The 18,812-nt window shown below is 34.2% G+C and overlaps 2 protein-coding genes across 4 annotated transcripts; one reads left to right on the top strand and one right to left on the bottom strand.

Moving 5' to 3' along the window:
* The first annotated feature begins 1,839 nt into the window (after window positions 1-1,839).
* Hem (Nck associated protein 1 Hem) lies at window positions 1,840-14,746 on the top strand. Its single transcript, XM_067791086.1, has 3 exons — window positions 1,840-3,258; window positions 12,243-13,431; window positions 13,499-14,746. Exons 1-3 carry the CDS (start codon window positions 2,079-2,081, stop codon window positions 14,499-14,501), a joined length of 3,372 nt encoding a protein of 1,123 aa, XP_067647187.1. The 5' UTR covers window positions 1,840-2,078; the 3' UTR covers window positions 14,502-14,746.
* emei (transmembrane protein 161-like emei) lies at window positions 14,594-18,035 on the bottom strand. 3 transcript variants are annotated; one of them, XM_067791090.1, is made up of 9 exons: window positions 17,797-18,035; window positions 17,202-17,579; window positions 17,063-17,142; window positions 16,518-16,733; window positions 16,328-16,458; window positions 16,201-16,270; window positions 15,955-16,129; window positions 15,540-15,905; window positions 14,594-15,261 (listed from the first exon to the last, which is right to left on the bottom strand). In XM_067791090.1, exons 1-9 carry the CDS (start codon window positions 17,833-17,835, stop codon window positions 15,142-15,144), a joined length of 1,575 nt encoding a protein of 524 aa, XP_067647191.1. In that variant the 5' UTR covers window positions 17,836-18,035; the 3' UTR covers window positions 14,594-15,141. The 3 variants fall into 3 exon arrangements, with proteins under 3 accessions (XP_067647191.1, XP_067647188.1, XP_067647190.1); XM_067791087.1 differs by having other exon boundaries at window positions 16,201-16,458; window positions 17,797-18,034; XM_067791089.1 differs by having other exon boundaries at window positions 16,201-16,458; window positions 17,833-18,032.
* Window positions 18,036-18,812: the final 777 nt, after the last annotated feature.

Below are 18,812 nucleotides of genomic sequence, written 5' to 3'. Positions count from 1 at the left end.
TTGATCCCCTAACCCGCTGAGGTGCTGCTTCACTGTCGCTTGCAACACCATACTTAGCCACACGTCATAGCTTTTCCACAGCTACCTACCTTAAGCGCGCTGTTCATGTCATAAGAATATATAGATACGCTCCTGAAATTCCAAATTTACATAAAATGCTTGCAGTGTTGCTTCGCTTTGACGCAATATCTCAACTTTTTGCTCCGCTTTATATGGATTTTATGGATCGATTCGATTGATCGATTTACAGTTGACTACCGACATAGGTTAAAGTCTACAAATGTCGGGTGAAGTGTCAAAGTCGCAAAGTTTCGCCTCGCTTAAAATAACCCAAAGGTGGAAATTAAAACTTTTTTCTGCCATAAAAATTTGTATGCCACATTTTTCCACTGAGTAAAATGCTTTTGGTTGACACACCGCCCACGTGCCTCTGTATCTTCCCACTGTCTCATCCTTCAGCCCTTTTTTTTGATATATTTGTTTTGATATATAAATTAGGACCAGCCTAGTTCTTAGCCGTGTGGCAGCACTGCGTTTATCGAACTTTCAGTGAGTTTTACAGCTCTGGCTCACGCTCAATTCTCACGGGAATGCTCTGGATCATTGAGAGGCTTGAGAAGCAGATGTCGTGAAAATTTCGCACACATGAAATGTGATAGGCAGATCGGCGTGGTTTTTCATTTAACTCATACGGCGAAAGGCTAAGGTGCGACATCTATTTTTGAAAAATTAGGTTCATTAAAAACAGCGTTGCCAAACTAAAAAGAAGTAATTAACAAATTATCTGGCTCACAAATTGAACCAGACTTCTATCTGGATTTATCTGGCTCAAATCGTTGTTGTTGCATTTAAAGCCTTCCGCGATTTACAACCAGATTGACTGAATTTTGTGTGTGTTAGTGCAGTCGGGTGGCTTCGTGACACACGTATTTGTTGTCGGCTACACGTTGATGAAAATCAAAAATTTTTGATTTTTTCATTTGACGCTAGCTTATTTGATAGTCGCGGGGTGTGATTGACAAAACGCAGTGTTGTATTTAGTTTGTGTCGACATTCAAAATGAACAAGTGCGCGGAAGAAAAGCAATTCATATTAAAATTTATTGAAATTATCAATGTTTACCAGCTTTATGGAATGTAAAGCTTTTATTATTATTTAATAAAATTTTTTATTATTTAATAAAACTGCTGTAGTTGCAAGTAAAAAAAGTCATCATCCGATGACGACATACGACAACGTCCGAACGCTACTGTCATTGTAAACTTTACCAAGTAGCGCAACTAACAGCTGATCGCTCAAAATTTGCACACACACACAAACATCACTAATGGCCATATTACGGAAATCTTAGGGAAATTGAAGTTAAATTTTGAAACAGACATAAAATGTTATAATTTTGGAATATATAGCATCTAGGACACCTTAATTGCAGTAATTGAAAGAAAATGTTTGCTTATACTCAAGTATTTAATTATTTTTTCTAAATTTATCTTTAATATTGATGCAATGATTGATCCAATGCAACTCTGGTCTTCCTACTGTTCTTCATTCCACTCCATTCGAGTGCCTATTTTTACGGCTTGCGAGTGCCTTCCACTCTATTAGCAACATAACCTCGAATTAAGCTGCCAAACTATATAGTAAACAATGGCTACGGTTTCTCAATGCAAATGTTGATTGTTGGCTTTTTATTTGATAGTCGCGGAGCAAGCGTCAAATACCCGACACGCACACATACAAAAATTCAGTCAATCTGGTTGTAAATAGCGGAAGGCTTTTACATGCAAAATTATTTATCTGGCTCAGGATTTTGCCACCGGATGATGGCAACTGTCAAAGTTGACGGATTGTGGATCTGTTTGTGAAAAAATTCTTTGTGGTGAAAAAGTTTGTGTTTGGGGAAAAACTTGGAACAAAAAATGTTTTATGCGGCATGAAAATAAATAAAATGTGTTTATAGGATATTTAAATAGCTGCGCTATAGCATTCCAATTCAATATAGTACAAAAACAATTAGTTGAGGTGGTTGTGCAAAACAAAACCATATCGGCGATACACAACGGTGCAGACAGCTTGCTATGGCACGCCCAATTTATCCAAATCAGCAGAAAATTGCTGAAAAATTAGTTATACTCAATGATCGTGGCCTGGGAATATTAACACGTATTTACAATATTAAAAAAGCATGCGGCGATACTAAATCCAAGCCAGGTTTTCTATCAGACAAATCACTTGAATCATCAATAAAATTCATTGTCAAACGTTTCCCGAATATCGATGTAAAGGGCCTTAATGCAATTGTGAACATTAAAGCCGAGATTATTAAATCTTTATCATTATATTATCATACTTTTGTTGATTTGCTTGATTTTAAGGATAATGTATGCGAATTGCTTACTACAATGGATGCTTGCCAAATACATTTGGACATTACGCAAAATTTTGAATTGACTAAAAATTATTTGGATTTAGTAGTCATTTATGTATCGCTAATGATACTACTCTCGCGAGTTGAAGATCGCAAAGCTGTTTTAGGTCTCTATAATGCTGCCTATGAATTGCAAAATAATCAAGCTGATTCTGGTTTCCCACGCTTGGGTCAAATGATACTTGATTATGAAGTGCCACTAAAGCGTTTATCGGAAGAATTTATACCACATCAGCGTTTATTGACCAATGCATTACGTTCACTTACCATAATCTATCCATTGCGCAATTTACCTGCAGATAAATGGCGTGAAATGCAAAAATTGAGTTTAGTAGGAAATCCGGCAATATTATTGAAAGCAGTGCGCACTGATACAATGTCCTGTGAATATGTTTCACTTGAAGCAATGGACCGTTGGATTATATTTGGTTTGCTATTAAATCATCAAATGTTAGGACAATATCAAGAGGTTAATAAAATATGGATATCGGCGCTAGAGTCAAGTTGGGTTATTGCTCTATTTCGTGATGAAGTGCTACAAATACATCAATATATACAGGGCACTTTTGATGGAATTAAAGGATATAGTAAACGTATAGGCGAGGTTAAGGAAGCATATGCTGTAGCAATGCAAAAAGCTGCATTGATGCATCGTGAACGTAGAAAGTTTTTGCGCACAGCTTTAAAGGAGCTGGCGTTGATAATGACCGATCAACCGGGATTGTTGGGACCAAAGGCAATTTTTATATTTATTGGCTTATGCTTGGCGCGTGATGAAATCTTATGGCTGCTGCGGCATAACGATAATCCACCAGTTACAAAAAACAAAGGTAGTTTTATGCTATAATCTTGGTTAGCCAATTTTTTTTGTGTGTTTTCCTCTCCCCTACCGTTTACAATCGGTTTGAATGCCTTTTTAACTGGTAACATAAATTATCGCCGCCTCTGATTAATTAATTTAAATTATAGTCGGGCACAGAGAATTACATTTTCAGTTTCACTTAAAAAAATGTTTCACTAAAACTTTTAATGGAAATACAAATGTAGAGCACTGTGTCCGGCTATATCTTAAATATCGAAGTTGTTGTTGTTGTTGTTGTTGTAGCTATAAGGACACTCCCCGAAGGCCTTGGGCAGTGTAACAGATGTTGATAGTCCTTTGCCGGATGCAGATCCGGTACCAAGCCTAACATCTCGTGAACGATTTGTTATGATCACATGCGATCTTCTAGGCCTACATCCATGAGGAGTTCGGGGTCGCCATGTTGTAGCGGAGTCATCATCGTCGATGTTGATGGTCCTTTCTCGGATATAAATCCGGTACATTCCGGTAACAAGAGGACAGTAGAAGAACTTGTAAGGTAACCCTACGGTAAGTGTTGCGTGACCATAAGGTCAAGCAATACGTATGGAACATTCACAGTGAGGGTTACCTCACATAATGTCAAAGTGAATGACGCCAGAATTTTACGCGCATTCAACTCGGGCAGTCATCTAAATTTTCGCTAAGTAATATCGTGTACGCATAAAATATAAGAAATATAGCGGCTCACCTATAAATTTGTGTGACACAAATAAAACCAACATTATTGTAAAAGTTCGAGTGTTTTATTTTAATTGCGGTGATCAAATATTTCAACAGTCGTGAAATATAGTGCGTGCATGCAAACGAGTGCATACCTGCATATCAATCTGCACGATTCTATACTGTCTGAGACACATGGAGACCATTTTGGCCACGCCGGAATCGGTCTCGCCACATGGCGACCGTGACCATGCCTGCAGAAAAATGGTGGCTCCGGGGACCTGGAATAATTCCCTGCAGCACAAAATTAAAAGACATTTACAAATTTGCTAAAAACTAAGTGCGTGGTGGTTGTGATGCGGTGGTGGTTGTAGTAAAAAAAAAAAGTACATACATACAAAAAAAAAATTTTACATAAAATGATATAAATTACACAAAGCTGATTGCAACAAATTCAAAAAATTACATGAAGTAATCTATAATTTAAAACTACAAAATCTAACTACAAAAATTACAAAATTTCAAAAAAAAAACATTAAAAATTTCAAAAAAAACTACAAAATTTCAAAAACTACAAACGAAAAAATATGTAAATTTCAAAAACTACAAAAAAATTTAAAAATTTCAAAAACTACAAAAAAATTTTAAAAATTTCAAAAACTCCAAAAAATTTATTACAAAAAAAATTTAAAATATCAAAAACTACAAAAAAAAAAATCATAAAATTTCAAATACAAAAAAAAAAAATTTTTTATAAAATTTCATAAACTACAAGAAAAAGGTACATCCTAAATGGCAAAATATACTTTTTAGAACTTCGTATATACATACATTTAAAAATTAATTTGAACTTGAACCAAAGTTACGTGTGGAATTGTGGTGGTACATACATACATATATGTAAAAAGTTTTTGGAAGCTGCTGTACCATACCATAACGTTGACACACAAGCACAACCACCCGCTACGTTTTAATACGCAGTACCGTTAGTAGCAGTAAAATCATGCTATACATAACAAAAGTAAGAAGAAAAAACCAGTCGGCGACGGCATCACTTGGACGGCAACATCTACATCGGCAAGAAGCGGAAAAATACCAACAACACATACACCAGCAAGCAGAAAAGACAAAAAGCGGTACAGTAGAGTAGATTAGAACATACGTACATATCTAATATTTAATTTCTGTGTATAAGTAGACACTTTGCTTCTGTATGTAATCTTTTTCAATACCTGTATACTATGCATGTAGCAAATCAACTTGACACTTTTGCCTTTTTTACATATGTACTTTTCTCTAAACATTTGTATACTATGCATGTAGCAACAAAAATTGACACTTTGTTTCTAAACATTTGTATACTGCGCATGTAGCAACACATTTTTCTTCTCACAATTTAACCAAATATTTAATATAAACATTTAAATATCGAAAACTTTTTGAATGTACATTAAAAATAATTTTAAATATACGGCCACCACATGCAAATTATCACGCATATATTACTATATTCTTTCTTTTTCAAACATTAACATGGAACTTGAATTTTTTATTTTAAATGCGAACACTGCTTCGTAATACATACAATCGGAAAATTATATTTTTTTTCAAATTTACACATTTTTTTTTAAAACCCTTTTGAAACGCAAATTATACATCAATTCTATATGTATAATACCAAAAATATCAAACCTTTTCGCCAAAAGTTTGCAATAATTATTCGAAGCTAATCAATTTTGAAATCTCTCATTGACTTCAAATATCAATATAGACAGGTTACAGTCACATAATGGTAATGGTGAAAATTTATTTTATCGGTGGAAGCTTAATTTCCCTTTTTCCAATTATTTCTTCGGAAATTGAACATAGTGAATATCATAAACATTTACACATTTTTTTTGCAACAAATACAGTGCCATTCAAATAGTTAACAATTCCTTCGAAGCATCACACGAATACAGTGTATTCCAAATATTTCAACATATCTTACATTTGCGACTCTTTTCAAACTGTGTATTATATACAGTGTCTTTCAAATACTCCAACAGTTTCTTTCCTCTTGGCATTATTAAACGAATACAGTGCGGTTAAAATATTTCAACATTCACTTGCATTTACAAAATAAGTCTTAAATACAGTGCCTTTGAATATGCGAATCTTTACCATTTACCAATTAACTAATCGATTTTGAATATTTCGAATATTCTCTGATTTCACAAAAAAATTTTTTTTTTCTTTTTAAATTGCATACCACAATTACACAGTGAATGAATAGTTTTAAATTCATTTTTGTATAAACAGTGCCTACAGCGTTAATCTTAACATTTTTCCGAATTTTTTTTTTATGAAACATTTTTTTTCTGCCACGGAGGTAAACATTTTCAATAAATGTAATAAAGTTTTCAGATGTCAGTTGTCAAATGTCAGATTTTGATTCCAATTTCAAAAATTTACGCTCTAATTTCACTAAAGTTACTAAACGAGTTTTAAATAACCGATCTATCTCAGCGAAAAAATCAATAGAATACGAAGATGCTTTAATTAAAAGCTATAACCAAATAATAATACAAGTAAATTCATATTTTGAAAATCGAGATAAGCCTAGTTCAATAATCGAAAGTTTGTCAAAGTGCAGAGAACAACTCACTAAATGTTTTTCTAGAATTAACTGCAATATAAAAATACCCAAAGATCTTTCTGAATTAATACAAGAAAGCGAATCGAGTTCTGATTTTGACACTGAGGAAGAATTATCTGACGCATCGACAACTTCAGCATACAAAGCTAGTATTATTAAAAAAAGTCACGTATCTTTTCTTGAGGATTTCCCTGGATTTTCCAATACACTCCACAATAATAATTTAGACACAATTAGCGAAGAACAACCAACAATGGCAACTTCAGAGCAAAAGAAAACTTTTATTACTATGTGTGCATCCATAATTAGAGAAAACTACAGCGGCGATCCGCTTTCACTTGCATCCTTTATAGATAAAATAGTTTTGATAGAAGATTTGATGGAAGAAAATTTGACAAATACTTTCATTTCGTTTATAAAATCCAAGTTAGAAGGGAAAGCGCGTGAGGCAATTCCAAATGAAGTAACAACAATTCAACAAATAAAAGATGCATTAAAAGGTAGAATAAAACCTGACAACTCAAAAGTTGTTGCAGGAAAAATTGCATCGTTAAAAGTTTTTAATAATAATCATACCGAATTCGCCAAACGTGTTGAGGAACTCTCCGATGCTTTAGAACGATCATTAGTTATAGAAGGAATGACTCAGGAAAAAGCGCACGAAATGGCAGTCGAACAAACCATCAACGTTTGTCGGCTTAACACTCGCTCAGACCTAGTAAAATCAATTTTAGCGTCAACTACGTTTACTGATTCTAAGGATGTAGTTGCGAAAATGATCGTAGAACAAAATAACCAAACAAGTGAAAGGCAGGTACTAGCGTTTAGATCACGTTATAACAGGCAAAATAATAGTTTTCGAGGTAACTTCAGGTCAAATCAATATAATAGGAACAACTTTTCGAGGTACAACAACAATTTTAACAGAAACAACAATAGCAATTATAGGCATAATAAAAACAATAATTATGGCTCGCGAAATAATGGTAATTTTCGAAATAACAATAGCAGGCCCGTAAACAGAAACAACAGCAATAACAACAGTAACAACAACAATCGACGTTCAAATACTACAAATAACGCTAGTGTACGCACTTTAAACGCCAACGGCCCTCAGGAGCGAACACTGGGGGACCAGAATCTGAATTAAATAACGTTTTTCAAAATAAATCAATTTATTGTTTAAACCTGAACTACTCAGATTTTATCGAACTGAATTGCAATGACTCTTTTAAAACATGCACTTTCTTAGTAGATACACAGGCTGATATATCAATTATAAAACTTTCAAGTTTAAAACAAAATGTTTCTATAAATAACAACAATATTATAAATATAACGGGTGTTACGACAGATACAGTTTCAACATTGGGTACCATTAAAACAGAACTTTTTTATTCAAATTTTTCAATTCCACATACTTTAAATGTAGTAGATGACAAATTCAACATACCGTCAGATGGTATTTTAGGCAAAGACTTTTTGAAAAAATACAATTGCATCATAGACTATGCAAACGAGAGCATAACAATTGGCATTGGCAAAAATATTCATAAAATTTCAATTTTACATAATACAACCGATAATACATTGATAATTCCTCCTAGATGCGAAGTTTATCGCTTATTTAAGCTGAAAAAATCTAAACATCCAGTTTTTATAGACGCACAGGAAATTTGTAGTGGTGTGTTCACCGCAAAGTGTATTGTTGACACCAACAATCCGATAATAAAGGTATTAAACGTCACTGACGAGGTAAAATACATAAGAAATTGCAACATAGTTACGGATGAAATCACCAACTACAACGTGTATAAAATCAATGATCTTTCAAAAGATTCGAAAAGGTCAGAGGAATTAAAATCAATTTTAGAAAAACAAATGCCAAACTATGCCAAACCAAAACTTCTCGATTTATGTCTAAAATATGATGATATTTTTGCACTAAAGACCGATCGTATGACACTTAACAACTTTTATGAACAGAAATTACGATTGACAGATACAAATCCTGTTTACATAAAAAACTACCGTTTACCATATTGTCAGAGAGAGGAAATTAATAAACAAGTTGATAATTTATTGCAAAACGATCTTATAGAACACAGCTATTCCAACTATAATAGTGCATTGATACTTGTGCCAAAGAAAAACCCAAATGGACAGAAATCCTACAGGATGTGTGTTGACTTTAGAGCCGTAAACAAAAAATTGATAGCAGACAAATTCCCACTTGCACGAATAGACGATATTCTTGATAATCTAGGCAGAGAAAAATATTTTTCTACATTGGATCTGTATTCAGGTTTTCACCAAATCCCATTAAATAAAGATTCTAGAGACATCACTTCATTCAGCACTGATCGTGGTGCTTTTCGATGGAAAGTTTTACCATTCGGTTTAAACGTAGCTCCGAACTCATTCTCAAGAATGATGTCAATTGCCTTTTCAGGAATTTCTCCAAACCAAGCCTTTTTATATGTCGATGATCTTATAGTCATTGGGTGTAGCGAAGCTCACCATCTTAAAAATTTAGAACAAGTCTTTCAAACATGCAAAAAATTTAATTTGCGTCTCAATCCCGAAAAATGCAACTTCATGCGTTCAGAAGTCACTTTCCTAGGACACAAATGTTCTTCAAAAGGTCTACTTCCAGACGATTCCAAAATAATTGCAATAAAGAAATATCCGAAACCTTCCGATAAAGATGCAGTAAGACGATTCGTGGCATTCGCCAATTATTACAGAAGGTTTATACCAAATTTTGCTTCCATAGCAGCACCTTTAAATAAACTTAGCAGGAAAAGAGTAGAATTTAAATGGGATCAATCATGTGATATAGCATTTGAAAAACTCCGAAAATCTTTAATTTCTCCTCAAATTCTCCAATACCCAGACTTCAAAAAGGAATTTATAATTACTGTCGACGCTTCAAAAATTGGTTGTGGTGCCATTTTAAGTCAAAATAAAGATGGCATTGACTTACCAATTTGTTTCGCGTCCAAATCATTTAATAATTCAGAACAAAAGAAATCAATAATTGAGTTAGAGCTTTTAGCTATATTTTTTGCAATAAAACAGTTCAGACCATACGTATATGGCACACACTTTACAGTCAAGTCCGATCATCGTCCATTAGTTTACTTGTTCAATATGAAAGATCCCTCTTCAAAACTTTCACGTATCAGACTTGAACTGGCAGAGTACAACTTCACTATTGAATACATAAAAGGTAAAACGAACGTAGGAGCAGATGCACTCTCTCGCATCACAATAGAAGAAATAAAAAATTCAGGAACATCAATTTTAGCAGTACAGACAAGATCACAGACAAAACAAAAACAATTAATGCAACAAGAAATACTCAAAGAAGAAAAAGTAAAAGAAAACATAAAATTACAAGTTTATGATAATTTTTCAAACAAATTTTCAAAGAAAATACCCAGAGTAAAATCCCAAATAAATTATGATAAAAGTGGTAAAATTACGAATTTTGAATTAAATGCGCATCTAAAACACAAAAAGATTGAGTTAATTAAGGTTGCGTGTGCTAACAAAATAATACATTTAGATGAATTACTTTTGAAGCTACAAAAAGAAGCTGGCAAGCGCAATATTAATATAATTGAATTGCAAAAAAATGATAATCTTTTTAAATATTTTTCGATATCAGATCTGAAAACCACTGGGAATAAAATTTTAAAACATTTAGAAATCGTCCTAACCGAACCCGTAGAAACTGTGACAGACGAAGACAAAAAACAACAATTAATAACAATTTACCATACCGACCCAATTTTAGGAGGACATTTCGGTAGCAAAAAAGTTTATGCAAAACTCAGAACCAAATATTATTGGAAAGGCATGACGCGCGATATAGCGAAATTTGTTAAAAACTGCGAAAAATGTCTTTTGAATAAGGTTAAGCCAAAAACAAAAGAAAATTTAGTCCTAACCGAAACACCATGTAAGCCATTCGACATTGTTGTCATTGACACTATAGGACCTCTACCTCAATCCGATAATGGTAACAAGTTCGCTGTCACCATTATATGCGATCTCAGCAAATACTTAGTAACGATTGCGATACCTGACAAAAGTGCAAAAACGGTCGCATCAGCTATTTTTGAAAATTTCATACTAATATATGGCATTATGAAAACGATTAAAACCGATTTAGGTACCGAATACAAAAATGAAATTTTTTCAGAGTTAACAAAACTAATAAAAATAGAACATAAATTTTCCACAGCGTACCATCATGAAACTCTTGACACAGTAGAGCGAAATCACAGAGTTTTCAATGAATATTTAAGATCTTTTCTAAATCCCAATTTTTCCGACTGGGATGTTTACTTGAAATATTTCACTTTTCTTCACAACACAACAACAAACACAGTATTCGATAATAAATTCTCACCATATGAATTAGTCTTTGGCAAAGCAGCTAATTTACCAAAAGAACTGCAAACCGATAAAATAGACCCGATTTATAACATAGAAAACTATTCGAAAGAAGTTAAATTTCGTTTTCAAAAAACTCACGAATTAGCGAATAAAACAGTTACAGAACACAAATTAAAAAATCAAACCGGATATAACAAAAGTTCACAACCAATATCTGTCAAGGTATTTGACAAGGTATTGCTTGAAAAAGAACCCCGCGACAAGCATAGTAGTATCTATATTGGTCCGTATACCGTAATAGGTATTGACGGCGTAAACGTCACGTTAATTGATGACGAAACGAAAAAGGAAAAAATAGTACATAAAAATAGAATAAGAAAAATTAATTAAATTAAATTTTTAAATTCAAGATTATTTAAAGTTAATCTCTATCGTTAAATTAGAAATAAAATGTTTTTCTTCCAAACCTGAAAAAAAAAAGGACAATGAAATCAAATAAATTTAAGCAATCATTAAAAATTAAGAACTGAATGTATACAGTAGAATTAAAACACAAAAAAAAATTTTGTTTTCTAATTATAAAAACTAAATTTAAGTTCTACTTTAGAACTAGACTTTACAACTCAATTCTTAATTTAGACCTAAACATAGATGTAGATTTAAACTTAGTTTAACAGTCTTAAACTTTTAAAGTTAATTACATCGCTTTTGGGACAGAAGAATTTGGCCAATTCTTCTTTTCCAAAGGGGAATGATGTAAGGTAACCCTACGGTAAGTGTTGCGTGACCATAAGGTCAAGCAATACGTATGGAACATTCACAGTGAGGGTTACCTCACATAATGTCAAAGTGAATGACGCCAGAATTTTACGCGCATTCAACTCGGGCAGTCATCTAAATTTTCGCTAAGTAATATCGTGTACGCATAAAATATAAGAAATATAGCGGCTCACCTATAAATTTGTGTGACACAAATAAAACCAACATTATTGTAAAAGTTCGAGTGTTTTATTTTAATTGCGGTGATCAAATATTTCAACAGTCGTGAAATATAGTGCGTGCATGCAAACGAGTGCATACCTGCATATCAATCTGCACGATTCTATACTGTCTGAGACACATGGAGACCATTTTGGCCACGCCGGAATCGGTCTCGCCACAAACTGAACAAAAAATATTGAAATTCTTCCCTTTAGTTTATGGTTTGCTATCATACTAATCACTTTTTCTCCTCATTAACACAGGTAAATCCAACGAAGACCTAGTCGATCGTCAATTACCGGAGTTGCTGTTTCACATGGAAGAATTGCGAGCACTGGTACGCAAATATAGTCAAGTGATGCAACGCTATTATGTGCAATATCTTTCCGGTTTCGATTCTATAGACCTCAACATACGTATGCAAAGTTTGCAAGTTTGTCCAGAAGATGAAAGCATTATACTCTCTTCACTCTATAATACAGCGTCGAGTTTGACTGTGAAGCAAGTCGAGGATAATGAATTATTTGATTTTCGAGCTTTTCGTCTTGATTGGTTTCGCTTACAGACGTACATGAGCGTTAGCAAGGGAGCATTACGCATTACTGAACATGTTGAATTAGCGCGTTTGCTCGACTCTATGGTTTTTCATACACGCGTGGTAGACAACTTGGACGAGATACTTGTGGAAACATCAGATTTGAGTATCTTTTGTTTTTATAGTAAAATGTTCGATGATCAGTTTCATATGTGCTTGGAATTTCCCGCACAGAATCGTTATATAATAGCTTTTCCACTTATTTGTAGTCACTTCCAAAATTGTACACATGAAATGTGTCCCGAGGAACGACATCATATACGCGAACGTTCACTTAGTGTAGTTAATATCTTTTTGGAAGAGATGGCGAAAGAGGCAAAGAATATTATAACAACAATTTGTGATGAGCAATGTACCATGGCAGATGCTTTACTGCCGAAACATTGCGCCAAAATACTATCTGTGCAATCTGCGAGAAAAAAGAAAGATAAATCTAAGAAACAATATGATGATATACGCAAACCAGGTGATGAGTCGTATCGTAAGACACGCGAGGATCTGACCACCATGGATAAGTTGCATATGGCGCTAACCGAATTGTGTTTCGCTATTAACTATTGTCCTACAGTAAATGTGTGGGAGTTCGCATTTGCTCCGCGTGAGTATCTTTGCCAGAACTTAGAGCATCGCTTTTCACGTGATCTGGTCGGTATGGTAATGTTTAATCAGGAGACAATGGAGATTGCAAAACCATCAGAGCTGTTGGCGACCGTACGCGCTTACATGAACGTATTGCAGACGGTCGAGAATTATGTGCATATTGACATAACGCGCGTTTTTAATAATTGCCTCTTGCAGCAAACTCAGACCTTGGATTCACATGGTGAAAAGACTATTGCTGCATTATATAATACATGGTAATTCCCTCTTTTATACCGATGCGCACATTTCTAATAAATTTCTTTCATCATTTTCAATTTGCAGGTATAGCGAGGTACTACTGCGACGCGTATCTGCTGGCAACATTGTATTTTCAATGAATCAAAAAGCATTTGTACCCATATCACCTGAAGGTTGGGTACCATTCAATCCACAAGAATTTTCCGACTTGAATGAATTGCGTGCGCTGGCAGAGCTCGTCGGTCCCTACGGCATAAAATCACTCAACGAGACACTAATGTGGCATATTGCCAATCAAGTGCAGGAACTGAAACAGCTTGTAGCCACAAATAAAGAAGTACTAATTTTATTACGCACCAGCTTTGACAAACCGGATGTGATGAAAGAGCAATTTAAACGTTTGCAAGACGTAGACCGTGTACTCCAACGTATGACTATTATAGGCGTTATTCTGTGCTTTCGTAATTTGGTACATGAAGCACTTGTTGATGTGCTCGAAAAACGTATTCCATTTTTATTAAGCTCAGTGCGAGATTTTCAAGAGCATTTACCTGGTGGCGATCAAATACGTGTTGCTTCAGAAATGGCCTCTGCTGCCGGTTTGCCCTGTAAAGTTGATCCAACTTTAACGACTACACTTAAATCGAAGAAACCTGAATTTGATGAAGGAGAACATTTAGTTTCGTGTTTGCTCATGGTTTTTGTTGCTGTTTCTATACCGAAATTGGCACGTAATGAGACATCATTTTATCGTGCTTCCATCGATGGTCACTCGAATAATACACATTGCATGGCAGTGGCCATTAATAATATATTTGGTGCACTGTTTACTATATGTGGCGAGAATGATATAGAAGATCGTATGAAAGAGTTCTTGGCATTGGCCAGTTCATCACTTTTACGTTTGGGTCAGGAATCGGATAAGGAGGCTACACGTAACCGCGAATCAATTTATTTACTCTTAGATGAGATTGTTAAACAATCACCCTTTTTAACAATGGATTTACTGGAATCATGTTTCCCATACGTGCTGATACGTAATGCATATCATGCTGTATACAAACAGGAGCAAATGTTGGGACTTTAAATGATTAGTTGGTGAATTCGAAATTTAAATTTAAGCTGTTTATAGTTACAAAATATTTGTAAGCAACTTTTGAAAAGTATTTTCTCACTGTATTTTGCTGTTTGTCTACTCTACATTCTATTACCGCATTTATGAATATCGTATGCATTATTTAACACAATATCCTTACAATTTACTAACTTAGCTACATACATATGTGCATGTGCATACAATAAAGTATAACAATTTTCTAAAACATTTAATATTTAGAACATTTTAATGTGCCATACCACGATATCACTATACACAGATGAACATACGTAATTGTTATATCTTTCCTTCTGTTATTCTTTCTACAAGAAGGCTGGTAAAATTAAAAAACGAGATTTCATCAACAGCTGTGCCTTAAAACTTTCTCCATTTTAGTCGTTCATTGCTCAGTTGATGCCCGCTATATGATCTATATAAAACTACATATTTTTTCGCTCTACATTTCAAATATCTATGGTTTATTACCTTTTATTTATAAACACAATAAAAGCTTAAGCAAACTGATTAAATAATTTCGTTCAATACGTCAATATAAATAACAAAATATTTCTATTTAAACTAAAAACAAAATTGTATAAAACAAAAAATTGCTTTTGTTATTAGCTACAAATCACGTCTTATTGAAATAGGATTGATAAACGATACCAAGTGCTGAAGAGGTGAAAAGTGTGAAGTAACTCCACCAGCTGGCGAATCCGAGAAAACCCCTATAGACATCCGCATTGAAGACCTGCAAATTAAATTATTAATATAATTTTATATATTTGTGTTAAACTGACATGTCTTGAATCCACCGCTTTTGGATTGTATGAATTTTAATCAAAACTTTAGTATAAACATCATTACCTCAATAAATATAGGATTTTTATTTGTTGTAACATTTTCTGAGATGCTCTAAAATTATATTCTGAGCTTTGCATGAATGCATAACTCTATTTATAAAAGTCTTGAATAAAACGCATCCTAATCGATTAAACTATTTTTCATTTTAACATGGAATCACCATACGTTTTTTAAACTAATCCATTGATCATGCATCGCATTCGCCGACTCCAAAATATTGAATTCTTTCAAATCATCATCACTATCAAGCAGCAATGGCTCACTTTGGCCCATAATTGTTGCGGTAGCATCCAAATGTGTAGGTGTTGTAGTTAAAAATTCCACATCACTATCGTTCAAAGTTGCATCAATCAAAGGACACGTATCGGTACAAAAGCCGTCGACCACACTACCACTATTACTACTCTTAAGTATACCAGACCATGTGTATTCACCAAGATTCTTATACATGAGTGTAAGATATAAGCAGAGTAACAAAGGTGCAGCGAATTGAAGAGTAACCACGCAGAGATAATAGAATATAGAAGAAATCTGAAATTGTAATGAAATTTAGTAGTGTTTACAAATGAAATGTTACAACCTTTTTTTGATATTCTACATTGGTAATGCGTCCAGCTTCTTTACGTAAATCAACGATTTTATCATGCGCTAAATTTAGATACGATTGCAAGTATATGGGAATTAATGCAAAACGTAGCAATACGACGAACACAACGATTAGAAAACGCATCGCTTCAAACGCCTCCACCGAAAGTCTTCAAATGGGAAATACATTTTAGTAAGAACAATAAAAAGTTTAAACAAATCGGAAAATATATCATCATACAATGGCTTATCCATGTTCTCAAAAACACGCTCACACAGATATTCTCTGCTAATCGGCCTTATCCATAGTACTATCAGCAGAAAAGGTAAAATAAAGCTTAAATTGAGTAGCAATTGTAGTATCTTACGTCCACTACAATACTTTAGTGAATCCCAATGCATTTTCGCCATGCGTAAACCTGGAAATGTAAATAAGGCGCCCAGTAGGCCGCAACAAACTGCAATGCAAAGTTTTACTATCAACTTTGAAGCGGGTCCACTGTAGAAGAGATATATTAATTATTATTTAGCGTATATTAGTTTGATAGTTATACTCACGATGACGGCAATCCCTGTGCGGTTAGGAACTTTGAGGCGCTTTCATTAAAACTATTGTACGCATGCTCTAAGCCTGTTTCTAAATGACGTTCATCAATGATCAGCACAATCATAGCTATTAATAGATAAACAAGGCAAGCTACAATAACCATGGAACGTTCACCAATAGATTCTTCATTTTGAAAGTACAACCACGTGAGTGAGGAGAGTAGCTTGCTGAAAGAAAAAAGATTTGAGAATTAGATACTTCTGTTGTAGCAGCATTAAATCTGGTCAGACAAGATCTTTTAATTTGTTTGTTGCAACACTTCCGCGCATTCTTTCCCCAGCTTCGGATGATTGATATAGAGAGGTCAAGACGCATCTTCTACATCTCTCCCAATATTTTTGGACGTGCATTGAGGTCAGTTTAACTGGACAACCTGTTTGCTTATTTAAAGTGAATATGTTCTACGGTCTGAGGTAGTTAAGTCGACAATTCTCTCGTTTGGAATGATTGTGAAAAGTTTAGCAGTGGTGACAGCTTCTTTAAGCTTTTTACTTACATTGCAAAAAAGACAGCCAGCAAGCACCAAATCATGCTTAAGTTCATCTCATTTTTCAATGGGAAGTAGTAGTTGTACACCTATGCAATAATAAAATGAATTGTAGGTTAATAGTACGTTTATAGTATTTATAGCTTACTTCCGACAAAAGATAAACAATTGCTGCATACGCACTAAAATCCACTAACCATTGATATTCAGTAAAATATCTCAGATGTATTACATCGCGCGCCAGAACTGGTGTTGTTTCCAACTGCACTTCCAAACTTCGCGGTATATGAAATTGTCCGCTTCCATTACGGTTTTCGTAGCTTTTATTGCCCTTACCGCCTCCGCCTTTTACATGCTTATCTTTGGGAACGCCAGCTAGTGTACGTAGCTCATCGTCTGTTGGATGTAAATATCTATATAGTCCGGTAGCGCATAACAACCATTTAGCAAAGGAGAAATGTGGACTAAGCTTTTGTATTACACTCAATGTGAGTAGGGTCAATACCAATTGTGCACCGAGAACTGCCTGGAAGAAAAGGAAAACATGTACTTATGTATGAATGTAGATCATTTTTATTTGAGCGATATGAAGCAGATGTAAAGTTATTGGTCAACATATGTATGAATGTATGCAGCTGGTTTGCTATCAATCTATTTTTGGCATCATTTTCATAAATATATAATACATAGTGCGAAAATATGCGTTTCATTTATATAAATATTAGCTAACGTTGACCACTCACTCTTCTTTGTCCATTCCGTTTAATATTAATACGCACCATTTTTATTTGTCTGCTGTAGAGGAATATTCTACGAAATAATTCCGCTAATTAATTCATAATTAACACGTTAATTAAAGACGGATATTTAACTTTTCGAGCTTATCCAATAGAATTTATTGGCCAATTGAAGATTCCACTTGTGTCCGGGAAGAAGACACAAAAATAAAACAAACCAGCTGAGAGTAGTGCTTCTTTAAATACTTACTAGGGGCAATTTTACGCACCGATTATTAAAAATTGACGCAGTAGATGGCGAATTGCGGTGGGCGATGGTGAGAAAATGTTAGAGGCCCTTGCAAACTTGCCATATTTATATATAAAATGGTCAATTATATGGAAAACATGTTATTGGTGAATGGTGCAAACCAATCAATTAGTTCTTAGTTTTTCGCCATATCCATAACCTATAAATATTTTAGTTTGGCAAATTTATAACTTTTTGAATATTTAAATTATTTTGTGGATACGTTTTGACTATGTGACTCATTAATTGGGCTTGTTTTAATGTTCTTTTGAAATTATTACATTTTTTAGGTTAAGGCACCAATAACCGATGCCAATATATATAGTTAAAGCTGGAGACATTGGTGCTTTATCGGTAACCGTATCGGTAACCTTATAACAGCTGATTCGACCAATCTTATGAGAATCAATGCAATCGATTATTGGTGCCGCTAAAGTCGTAACCGTATCGTAGCCAACCAATTGGGTTTTGGTTTACCGTCGTAACGATAAACAGCTGATTACGTTAGGGATACGGATACAGCGATACGACATACGGCACCAATGACTCCAGCTTAAGTAAAAATATGGTTATGACTTAAGGGGCAATTAAACTTCCTTAACCCTAACGCCATAGTCGTAACCATACCCATATCCATAACCATCTCCAATGTGGTCGATTAATGGTGCCTTAACCTAAATATTGTGAAGTTTTCATAAAAATGAAGAAAACGCAAAAAATGACAAACATATTT

Source organism: Eurosta solidaginis, chromosome 5 (assembly GCF_040869045.1).
Source record: "Eurosta solidaginis isolate ZX-2024a chromosome 5, ASM4086904v1, whole genome shotgun sequence".
Taxonomy (NCBI): Eukaryota; Metazoa; Arthropoda; class Insecta; order Diptera; family Tephritidae; genus Eurosta; species Eurosta solidaginis.
The sequence above is the reverse complement of the archived record's forward strand: the minus strand, read 5'-3'. Positions and strand labels throughout refer to the sequence as shown.